At 40.4% G+C, this 12,525-nt stretch overlaps 1 protein-coding gene across 1 annotated transcript; it reads right to left on the reverse strand.

The window, feature by feature from the left end:
• Nucleotides 1-5,265: 5,265 nt before the first annotated feature.
• Nucleotides 5,266-10,049, reverse strand: inab (internexin neuronal intermediate filament protein, alpha b). The gene is made up of 3 exons (XM_023422144.2): nt 8,894-10,049; nt 8,248-8,372; nt 5,266-8,037 (listed from the first exon to the last, which is right to left on the reverse strand). The coding sequence occupies exons 1-3, from the start codon at nt 9,938-9,940 to the stop codon at nt 7,773-7,775; spliced, it is 1,437 nt and encodes a 478-aa protein (XP_023277912.1). The 5' UTR covers nt 9,941-10,049; the 3' UTR covers nt 5,266-7,772.
• Nucleotides 10,050-12,525: the final 2,476 nt, after the last annotated feature.

Below are 12,525 nucleotides of genomic sequence, written 5' to 3' on the forward strand. Positions count from 1 at the left end.
GAGCAATTTAAGTTTTTTATTTAGGACTGTCATTATTTCTAATGTAAAATATAAAAATTATAGCTGTATAAAAAATTATTCCAGTTTTATCTACAGACTGAAGGCCTGAGGACAAAAGTCAACAAAACACAGATTTTCCAAAATATTCTCAAGTGGTTTGAAATGTCCAAAGGGCATGTGCATTCTTTCTCACCAGATCTATCTGCACAGCAACACTGTGCCTCCAGTGCATGCAGTGCAGCATCAACAGCAGACTGCAGTCTCTATTCTGCAGCTTATAACGTACCTGTCAGTTTCTCTGTGTACCTTTCTCCTTCTTCACCTTTTGATATCTGAAACCTAAAAATACCTACCTTTTAACGTTTCATCAGACGTTTCCCTGTATGACAGTGGGTTTAATCACTGGAGGAAGTGATGAATCACTCTTTTCCACACCTACGGAAGGAATAAGATTTCACTCAAGATTGAAAAAAGAAAAGAGTGCTGGTGTGATGTGTTTTAAATATAGTGTGTATAACTTCTCTGTCAGTATGCTAATTGTAATGTGAAACCCTGTAGTTAAACTTATGCATGGTTTTGTGAAGGCTTTGAATTCCCCACACGTGGTACTTTTGTATTATAATTATTGCATAATCTGTATCTGTATTTATCTTTGTACCTACTGAAATCTTAAAATCTTGGTGGAGTGTTTTAGTTGATTTTTTTGTTTTGTGAGTTTTGTGAAAGCACAAGTAAGTAATAATTTCCCATTACCATCCATAAAAAGATGTAAAATCTTTGCTGGAGTTACATTTATGAACAAACGTCTACATGCACAGATATCGACATCAGCACCTGGTCTATATAAATGGTGTCTGCATGTATATGTTTAAGTGACTATTCTGACATGCAATTCCAAAAAACAGTGGTGTGCTGGAAGGGTAAAACCTGGGGATGTACTCAACAAACAAACACGGGTGCTCTTGAAGCAAGGGTGGAAATCTTAAAATGCTTGTACAAGCAAGTACTCCTTTTCCACTACAATCCCATGAAAGATGCAAAGGCTTGGCTCTGCCTTCACTCGTGTGTCAGACTATTCAGAATTCAAGAATACAAATAGAGTATTTGCATTAACCACTTTGCATTCATCAAATCAGCAAACATTTCAGGAATCTGTCAAAATTAAATGTAAAATAGAACAACCTAGATCCTAAAGAACAAAGATAAAGAAAAACATGCAGCACACCTAAACTGGATTTAAACTGGTTAACCTTTGCTCTATAAATCTTAACACTAAATCAATTTCTCTTCAATACTGCAAATATTAGAAGAATAACAGTGACCATAGGCCTCTCCATTTTCTCATCAGTGAGATGGACTTTCTAGCTAATGTAATTGTGTTTCTCAGGTTGAATTACCCCTAATACCCCTCCATCCTCAGAGCTTAGACGCTGGTCAAAAAGAAGGATGCGATCTTCCTCTTTGTTCAATGAAAAACACCCTGCCTCAGTCTGTCTGTCTGCATGTCTGGCTCTGCTGGCTGTGTCTCTGCTATTATTAGCAACAAGAAAAAAACACAGTAATGGCTTGGTTAACAGAGAGACGGCTACGTCACACATGGGGCCTACCTCAAAATGATTCAGCATTTCCTACCAGGCAAGGAAACTGTTTCAATGGGTAATGTCATCGCAAATACAGAACTTCATTAAATGCAATTTTCTCACCACAGGACTCTAAGGTGCTTGTCACCAAATTCTTTTTTTTTTTGCTGCTGCTGCCTCAGGTTTTTTAGACTAATCCAATTTACACTTTCATATTTAAGTGTCTGTAAATGCTTTCTTTATTTTTAATCTCTGTCTCCCAGCCTCTGTGTCTGTATGCCTCTCTTCAGACCTCTTTGTCTGCCTGTCTGGACAAGAGCGAACTCTCTGTGAGTGGTCATTCCCAGAGGCTGCTGCAGCACAGCAGGATGCTAGCAACAGATTCCAAGGCAACAGCAGCAGCAACTCTCAAATTAACGCTTTGATTCCTGGCACAGTTACTGAGATTTGTATAACTACCTGCCATTGAGTGAAATGGTAGAATCAGTCCTACCAACAATGCATTGAGAAAATCTTTGCCTGTGTGTCAGTGCAGTTAAAAACATTTTCTGGCATTTTGGGAAATAACCTTGTTTGATATTGATTTCTTCTCTCTACATTCAAGGTCGAGCTCAGTGACATGTTAAGCCTAGCTTACCATAAGAGTGGAAGCAGGGGAGAACAGCTTTGTTAAAGTGCTTCCAAAACTCAAAAGCAAAAACTTATATTTACATGTTTTGTCTTTTGAAATGTGTAGAATAGAAAACAAGATGTTGGTTAAATGACACATTTTTGCACTATTTTCCATCTGTAAAGAACCCCCAGTTAATGAATGCTAGTTTGCTTGCTAGAAACATACAACATATAAAAAGATAATTGTGGTTGTTGGAATGTTTTTTTTCCATCTTATGGTAGAGACTGGCTGTTTTTTCTGTAAACAGTGTTTTTGATGAGCTAATCTAAACATGTCCCGCACAAAGAGGATCTTCTCATGTGATTCCCAGTAAGCAACAAACAAATGTACTTCCCACATTGTCATAGGATTCATTTATATGTGCTCAGACAGAGAGCAAAATGCATATTTGCGTGAAGTCAGTGTTTTTTCAGTCCAGAATTATTTCAATCAATTTGAAACAGTTTCTATACCTGCAGGTGCTTCACTTCAGTTCATGACCTGGTTAACTTCAAGTCTTTCTATTGACTTTACGTGCAATCATGCTGCGTCTAAAAGTCACCTTGTGTTCTGTCTGAACACATCTGAAGACTCGAGGAAGCTTTGATGAAGATTAAAGGTGAATGTGACTATCTCCTTTATTCAGGGAATCACATCTTCCTAACCTTTTTGGTTTCTATTAGTATGGTATGGGTCTTTGTGTGTGTGTGTGTGTGTGTGTGTGTGTGTGTGTGTGTGTGTGTGTATGCAAGGTCACACACATTCATACTTTAATATGTCTGCAGAGCCAACACCTCAGTCCTGTAAGGAGGAATGGCTTTGATCCGCAGACGCTGACAAACAGATGAAATTTACAGCCTCGACCTGCTCGCTCCACAGCCTGACCACCATCACAGCCCCACACAGACACTTATCACCAGACAGAACATAAAACATGGCTCTGCCTCAACAAAGTCTCCCTTATCCCTCCAGATAGCAAAGGGGAAGACATGGAAAGGAAGGATTGCCACAGTCAGTGAGGAGTGTACACGTACAGATTATATTTATTAACCACCCAATTGCACTGACCGGCCAGTCAGTATAAACTACTCCTGTCTATCCAAACATTGTTAAAACCCACAAGAGATTATTTTAAATTTTGTGTAAAATGATGCAGGAAACATCTAGAATATTTCCCTTTGATGAAGTGGGGTTGCCATAAAAATCATGGACTGAGCGTTGAATATTTCACTTAATAAACGTTTTAGACCTTCAATGAAGAGTTGAACGCAATGTGTGATGATGTCAGTGAAATACTAACAGATGGCTTTTCCAAGCTTAAAGCTGCATAAGGAGAAAATAGTTTGACTTAAAAGGCAGTTTGTTCTTAGGTCTTTTTATTACTGCACGTTTTACACAACACTGTGAGTGTTATGTGCCATAATTACAGAACAACACACTTGAGGAATCAGCCAACTGCAATGTACGCTGATTGCATTGGGACTGAAGACTAAACACGCTCTGATAGCGTTCAGCTGCTATAAATTTCAAATTAATCCCAGATTGGACAGAGTTTCTTATACGAGGCGATGTTTTGTACATGTAGTAGTCAGTGCTATTGTTCGTATGTTTTTATGGCCACATAATATTTCTTGTAGTTATGAACAAGGCGCAGGGTGGCTAAGGTGAGACTTAAAATAGAAAGTTGAAGCACTTTTCGAGTTTGAAGTCGGGGGGGGGGGTGTTTCATAACAGCGCTTTTACAGGGACATTTCACTGAATGGCTCCCACCGCACATTCAACTTAGCAGCATTGCAGGGGTATAAATCTTTCAAGAACTGCAACCTGCGTCACGCATGCACACCCAGCACCGAGGCTGTCCCACCCCGTTGGTGGGCAAGAGGGGAGATGGGCTAATCACAGGCAATCCACGAGGCCCAAGGTCTCAAGGTCTGGGGCTGTGTGTGTGTTTAAGTGTATGGAGCAGCAGCAGCCGGGGTAAAAAGGTCAACACACAGTACAGCAGCAGGTCATCCATCATATCTCTGTAATGCACATCTGCACTGTGGCCCAGAGAAGCAAAACATCTCCAAGAAAGAGGTCAAGGTGGCATTGCTTTTCCACCCATATTGGTCCAATGCAATATTAACTTTTAGTGATAAATCAAAGCAACTCAAACATTTTCCTCATCTCGTGTCTGAAAACATGACATATTGGCTGTTGCGCATTGAACCTCACAGATGAACTGATTTGTTGACTTTTCTCTAGCTGCAGACTTACCTGCATTTTCTGCATCATTTCAAGCCTACAAGAAAAAGAAAACTCCACTCTTCGAAATTAAAATGATTATCATCGCAGTTACTACAGGTTGATATCCCAGTCATGCTACAGAAGAATAGCATGATAAAATGATGTACTCATGTACTGTGTACATGCTTTATTCATCCTTTTACAAATCCTATTGACTGAGCATCATTAATCAGTGGTGGAAGAAAGACAAAATAAAAATACTTACATTAAATCAAACAATAAAAGTTAATACAAGTAAAAGTAATTCATCAGAATATACTATACTGCAGAATAATATTATTTTTGGATTATAATTATTAATGCATCCATGTGTACATGTCTTCAATGTTGCATTGCATTTTTATTACTTTATCTACTGCTGGGTAAGAATGTACTGCCAGGATCAATAAATGATCATCTTTTCTTAATTTACAATAATACATCAAAATGTATTTGTTGATTATATGTTGTTTATTAATCTGAATCTGCAAAGCAACAGTATAAGTATATAGTAGCAAAATAAAAAAACCAACCCAGAAATACTCACGTAAAGTAACTCAATGTTGTGTAAGTACAGTGTCATTAATCATTAGTTACAGAGGTAATGGGATTAATGAACTCATAGATGAACTGTTGCGGGTAATGTGTGTCGATCACATAGACTGTATGATACAGAATATTAGGCTATCTCTTACTTTCCAGTAGGGCACCCTTTCCTATAAGGTGTGTGATGAATATAAGAAAAGAATCCACAATGAAATCATGTGCACCTCAGTAATGTCAAGTCTTTATTGATATGGTGTCATACAGCAATACATAAGTAGTAATAACAATGAAGAGAATAAGCATGTCATCTACATTCAATCCCTATGCTTTTGTAGTCATGGCAGCTCTAATAAACGCTAATAAAGAGATAATAATGATTAAACACCCCACTGAACAGAATCATACACATCACACACATGGCCAGAAAAAAAGCTGCTGGTGTTTTAAGGCATTTTATATCCTACAGTATTTGTTCTATGGCTAAATCTTGCTTCTCGGTTTTGGATGGGTGACATACTTTACCGTATTTTCAGAAGTTGCTTGCTTTTGCATGAAGTGGTGCTGCATGTGTGCTTAGAAAAGTTTGGCAGTGCTTTAAAAGTAGTAGTGACATTTTTCCTCAGACACCCATGAAAACTCTTTTGGTTTACATTGGAAAGATAAAGGCTTGACATTTGCAACCAAGAACCATTCATCCATTGTTATAGCTGTTTACTATAAAATGCCGCGTTTATTCATAAGTTCTTGTACTTCCCAGATTTTTATTCTGCTTGACACTGGAATTCAGTATTTCACAAAACAAAATACCCAACTTTCAGATTTGCTGCCCCCCCACCCAAAAAAAAAATTGCAGTTATGATAGGCCACTGTGTAGAGACACAAACACATTTACTACAGTACTAAGATACTTGTCACAAGCCTCAGTTAAACAGCGGTAACCCAATCCACGACAGTCTGACATACAATCAGTAGTTTTTTTGTTTTCGTAATGTGAGTGCAGTTCGTCAGGGCACAGCTCGCCATGACCAACAGCAAGAGAACAAGATAGCTGTGCTAGAATTGGCAGTGCGCAAGCAGAAAAAACAAGCTACAAGTCTTTCATACTGAAGGTTTTCTACTGGTGAGGTCGTACTACAACAGACGTTTTATCCAGTCATGGCCACAGTTAAAATGAAAGAGGTCAAGTTGTTTCAAACACACCTTAGCCTGGCAGATTCTCACAGAACTTTTGACGTATTTGAGTTTTGTAGGCGTGGTTTTCTTCAGGCTGAGTGATATGGTATGGATTCTGGGGCTTAAATTTGCTTCAAGCATCATCAATGGCACATGGGAAATGGAGTTAAATATGCATACAATTCATCCCACCCAGATGGATCATACAGAATCTCATGCATTTGCGCTAAAGCCCAACTTACAATTCAGTCTTTAATTGACTGGATCAGGAGAAAAAACTTCCTCTTTCTTATCATCTGAGCTGCATTTTGCCTCCTTCACAGTATGTTTGCTTAACTTCTCCTTTTCCCTGTATCCTTCATAGCACATTGTGCAAACTGTTCATCAGTACCAAATTTCTCTATACGTGCCTTACAGAGGACCTTGTCTCCTTAACTTCACATGCATCACGTATCTACAGCAGAGATCTGTAGCCCATCTCACTCCTAAGATTTATAACAGTAGTCTCAAATCTGGCCTACAGGCTATAGCAAGCACATGTCTATGGCAGCTATTAATGAGTGTGCATGATGATGCTCAGCATGGTCAATGATGAAAAGGAAGCCACTGGCCAACCTTTTGAACTTTTACCGACGGGCTGATGGATTCCATGCAAGCATGACATCTACATACTCCATGCAAATTATGCTTGATTAATACATTTGTTTTCTTGTTCGCTTAGAGTCTTCATGTCATTTAAAAAGCTACAGTAATCCGCATTTGTTAATTGAACATCATCGCAAAGTTAAAAAGGGTCAGTGCTGGCCTGAGGATCTCCATCCTCTGTTATACCATTGTCATGCAGAGCTGAATGAACCACAGTCAAACCACTGATGCACTGACTGTGATTAGACTTATTGTGTAAGAAGAGATCTAAGCAGATGCTTGTGCTTTCTCTGCACTAAGGACTATCATGTAAGGAGACTTTTATTTGTATCATATAAGTGGCTGTAGAGAGAGTATCTGATACCAGCTGAAGTGCTTTGAATGTTTCAAGTGCACACAGTAACGCTTGCACACACATGCTTCCATTGGAATGTGTTGACAGTATCTCACAGCTTGTGGTAGTAGTAGTAGTGCATGACCAGAGTTATTATCTACCATGTGTTGGTATTACATACTGTTGCTGCTACCTAAGTGCTTGATATTGTTTGATGTTCAGTTTGTGAAAGAGAACAAGAGACAACAGATGTATTGTGGTTTTGTATAGAGTGATGGTTATAGTAGAGTTATAATGGATTTCCTTTGTGGAACACATGTGGAGGGGTTAAAGGTACAAGGAAGAATAAACCAACATAAAACAAACCCATAAACCCTGCACTCTCTTTCAGATTTCAGAAACCTTGACAATCTTACTATGCTAATAATAAGAAGGCAAAGCAGGGCTGTCATCTTAGATCCCCATGACTGCCTCAAGTGTTAAGGCTCAAGGTTTGTTTTAGGGTGGGAGGGAGGAGAGGATTTGCAGGATAAATGGAAGGTTTAGGGGTCAAGAACAGGCTTACAGTATGCGCTTAGTTTTTCTGATTGGTGGGAACATCGTTGGAGTCTTGCTGCTTCTCCATCTTCTTAGTGGTGACCACTGTCTCCTCGTAAACTTGCTGGGACACCTTGGCTCCAGATTTGCTCTGCTGCTGGTCCTCTTCCTTGCCCTCCTTCTTAGAGCTCTTGCCAGAGGTGGTGTAGATGCGGGACTGGTAGTTGTAGCCTTGCCCGATGGAGGGGCTGGGATAGGAGATGCCGGTCCCGATCCGGGTCTCCTCCCCTTCCAGGAGTTTCCTGCACACAGGATGAAATAGGGAGGATTTAGAAAGAATAATGAGGTACAGGGGTGGAGATAACATAAAAAGAACAAGGGAGAGAGTGAATTTTTCCTGAGCATAAATATGTACTGTATAATAGTGTTTTTAAATCAGATTCTTTCACCTCCACCCTATAGATGTTATTGTAATGAACAATATGTGAGTTGTGTTTGAAAAAAGAACCTACCTGTAAGCAGCAATTTCAATATCCAGTGCCATCTTGACATTCAGCAGATCCTGGTACTCCCTCAGGTGGCGAGCCATCTCGCTCTTAGTGGTCCTCAGCTCATTCTCCAGCTCTGCCATGTTTTCCTAAGGACAGGGCTAGAGGTCAACATTTCCTAACAAATATTTTGGTTTATTTACAGAGGTGAAAAGCATAAAAAGGTCAGGCCGTCCACAGTGCAGGGGAAGAACTGCAGCACCACAAACACCTCCTCTTATTTACCTGTGCACTGTGTGCTGCGGATTAGAGTCGTTTATGAGAAAATGGATTGAAATATTTGTCATATAAATAATTTCTATCGGGAACACAGCACTTGTGTAAATGTACCCATTTAGGGTTCATACACTCAGTGGGCGTTGTCAGATGCAGCTGTTGAGCGGGCTGTCCCGGGGGAATGAGTTTCAGCACCACGGACAGAGCCCGAGCCACAGCAGCTGCTCCTGGTTTTTACTATTGCTCTGACATTTATATTTACTCATAAAAAATAGGCTATTCAGTGTATTAATTTCAATGTAAATAAACTTTTATGATACTGATTATAAATGTTGGGTTTCCGTATTAGAATCCTGTTGATATGCGCTTAATAGGTGATTAAAATGTGTTTTACCTGGTAGTTTCCAATCTCCATATTGTGCCTATCCTCCATCTCCCGGAGCTGCTTTTCCAGAGAGTCGTTGGTTCCCCTCAGACTCTCGATCTCGATGGTCTTGGACTGTAGCTGCCTCCTGAACTCGTTCGCTTCCTCCCTGCTGGCGCGGATGGCCTCGTTACTCCGGTTAGCCTGCTCCGACAGGTCCGCAAACTTGGTCTTGTACCACTCCTCGGCGGACTGCAGGTTCTTGGACGCCATGGACTCGTACTGGCCACGGATCTCTTTGAGGGCGGAGGTGAGATCCGGCTTGGACACCTCCATCTCCACAGACACTTGGGCAGCCTGGATCATGTCCGTCAGCTCGACCACCTCCTCTTCATGCACCTTCCTGAGGAAGTTGATCTCATCCAGGAGAGATTCCACCTTCTTCTCCAGGTCCAGGCGCACCATGGTCGCATCATCCACATCTTTCTTAAAAGCCTTGAGGGTGGCCTCCGCCTCCTCGCGGGCATGGAACTCCTCTTCGTATTTTCCCCTGACTTTCTGCAGGTCGTCTTCAATATTATCCCTCTCTATAATCAGCTGGGACTTCTCACCGTTCAGCTCGTCGAGCTGGGAGCGCAGTTCGCGGATCTCTTGTTGGTAAAGCTCGGCCAGGCGGGACGGCTCGGTCTGCTTCTGGCGCAGAGCGATCAACTCCGTCTCCAGCACTTTGTTGTGCTGCTCCAAGTTGCGCACTTTCTCTATGAACATTGCAAAGCGGTCATTAAGACCTTGCATTTGTTCCTTTTCGTTGGTGCGGATGATTTTGAACTCATTGTTGAGGACGCTGCTCTGTGTCAGGTCGAAGGTCTCCACTGGCATAGGCGAGAAGGAGCGGCCGGACTTTCTGCTGTATGAGCCCAGGGATGAAATGTTGCTCCGGGAGAGAGAAGAGGACCGGTAACCTCCCCGTGAGGACACGTTCATCGTTGTCCGCGATGGAGAGGACGCGTACCGGGGAGAATCGCCGAAAATCCTCCGGTAGGAAGAAGCGGAAAAGACTTCAGATCCGTAGCTCATCTTGGCTTGTATGGAGACAGAGCAGAGCAGTGGGCGCGTCCCCTTTTTATAGGGGGACCAACCCAATCACTAATTAATGCCCGCTGGTAACATCCGGACCGATCCGCTCCAGATGGGCCAGGTAGTCCACTCTTTATGCAAATATATGACAGATTAATATCGAGCTGGAGATCGATTTCAGTTGGTAACAATTAGTCTACATTAATTCTGTCATAACTCCAGATGTGCGGAGTTGGCACTGGTCTTTGTGTGGAGCAGATGGAACTGTCCTTTTTGGCGCAGTGCTGATGCGTCAGTGTTTGGTCGCTTGTTGCACATGTAGACGTCAAACAAAGAAATAATAGCCGACTGAAATCAAACCTTTACGGTAATCCTGAGCCTCGGATCCAGTGTTACTATAACTGAGAAAACTATTGAAGAACCAGATGCTCCCCTAATAGTTCTAAACCTATTGCATAAACAGTGCCCAGTGGTCATTTTAAGCAATATGATGGTGCACTTTACATCAAAACTTTTTATTTTAGCCACATAGGCTGTTTGCAACTGATAACTGGAAATAGTATCTTTATTTATGTTCTCTAAAAAACTGCAGCGACACTAACCAACAAGACTTCTATCTGCAGTTTTTATGGTGACATTGGTGGACATGGCGAACTTTAAATGTCCAACAATCGTCTGCACATATTATATATATATATACAGCAACAAACTGCATCCCATGCACTGTGGTGGGCCTACATTTTATGAACGAGTTACTCTTAATGAGTTTACAGTAAGGGAAAGTGTAAGATCTTAAATTATGTTCAAAGTTACTCCTAGTGGTTGATAATTGGTTTTGTTTGTTGTTTGAAGAACCTTTGGATAAACGACATCCCGCTGACGGGCCTTTGCTGCCCTCTGTTGTCTGATCACTGCACACTGCAGGCAAACATGAATATTTCAGGCCTACTTGGTACTAGATTGTTTAAGTACTTGAACTATATGAAATTATCCTAAAGTTTATGAAGATTTCTGGAGGTTTGGATGAATGTATGGATGAGCCTCTGTACACATCTGCCCACGGATGTATGGGTCAATTTCCCATGAAAGAAGCGTGTATGGGGCAACATAAAAAAATGATGTGTCATCCCTCTCAGAACATTCTGCAATACATTCAACCTTCAGTATGTCCTATTTCAGGCACACATGAGTATCATAGTTTAGTTGAGGAGCTTCAAACGAAGAGTCCTATAATTAGTCCAAACCTTATAATTATACAGAAATTTCAGGCTGAGCCACTTGGATGCCTTTAAAAATCTATGCTGATATCAAGAAATGTCTTAAAGTCTGTGAAAAAATAAAATGATGCTAACCCTGCAAGCCAAAGTCCACAAAGTTGTGGCGGAGCTGGCACGTAGTTTTATGAGGCCATTGTCAGTAGGAAACACTGTACTGTATATCCAAACCCTTCAAATGCATTTTTGACTTTATACTGTGGAAAATTAAAAACTGTTGCTGCTAAGTATTCTGAACTGAGAACCCTTTATTTCATTTTATGTTTCATTTTATGTTATTTTATCCTGCACTACAATGATTCAGCCAAATCTTATCAAAACAGGATGTTACATTTTTTGGTGAAGTAAAAAGTTTGGCAATCCCTGTCCTAACCAAAAGTATGTCATGAATGGAAGTAAAACACATTTAGTTTTTTAGTATCTTTAATCCCTTATTTGACTTACAGTGAAATCCTTTTGGACAGTGATATATTTTTTGCCGCTTTTGAACTCTACTCCAGCAGATTTTGCCTGTAATGAAACAATGACTGAGGTTAAAGCAGTGACTTTTAGCACTGAGGATGGCTGTTGTAAGTCGTGTTGTACTTTTCCTTTTGGTTGCTGTTTACAGACAATGTGTGCACTGACACTATTTACTGAATAAAGCCTCAAATTAAAATTGAAAGTCAAAGTCAAAATCAAAGTCATTGGTTCATTCCAGACCTACAACAAAGACTATGTCATTGTCCAAACACCTGGGCTGCACTGTAAACACTAGGGCTGCACGATATGCAAAAAAAATCATATTGCGATTATTTTGGCAGATATTGAGATTGCGATATGTGATTGCGATTTCAGTTGGAATGGTTGTTTTAGCATTTCATTTTCACTGAGAACAAAAACTGTTCGTCCATTTTTGAAAATCCAGAATCTATGAATATCAGACACGTAATGTGTATGTGTATTAGATACTTCAAGTTTCCAGATTACATTTGTGTAAGTTGCATGTTGGACCATACTAGTTGTAATGTCACTAAACCATCTGTTTTAAACTTTAAGAAGAGCACAAAATACTTCCTTCATCAGCAGAAAAAAAGCACATTTTTGATTGTAGTGGTCTTTATTCAACAGTTGCAAATGCATGTAAGCATCAGTGGCTAACTTTGTGCAATTAGACCTGTTATCTCAGCCTTTTGAAGTTGTACAGTATTTTTTTTTCCTTGTTGTTTACTTGCAGCAATAAATCCCAGTAATGTAACAGCATCTCAACATCGCTGCAGTAGGTACTCATCTCACTACTGCAGCTAATTCATTCTTGCAACAAAATAAAAG

This window comes from Seriola lalandi, unplaced genomic scaffold (genome assembly GCF_002814215.2).
Source record: "Seriola lalandi dorsalis isolate HSWRI2012SDOR001 ecotype SW California unplaced genomic scaffold, Sedor1 jcf7180002054678, whole genome shotgun sequence".
NCBI classification, from domain to species: Eukaryota; Metazoa; Chordata; class Actinopteri; order Carangiformes; family Carangidae; genus Seriola; species Seriola lalandi.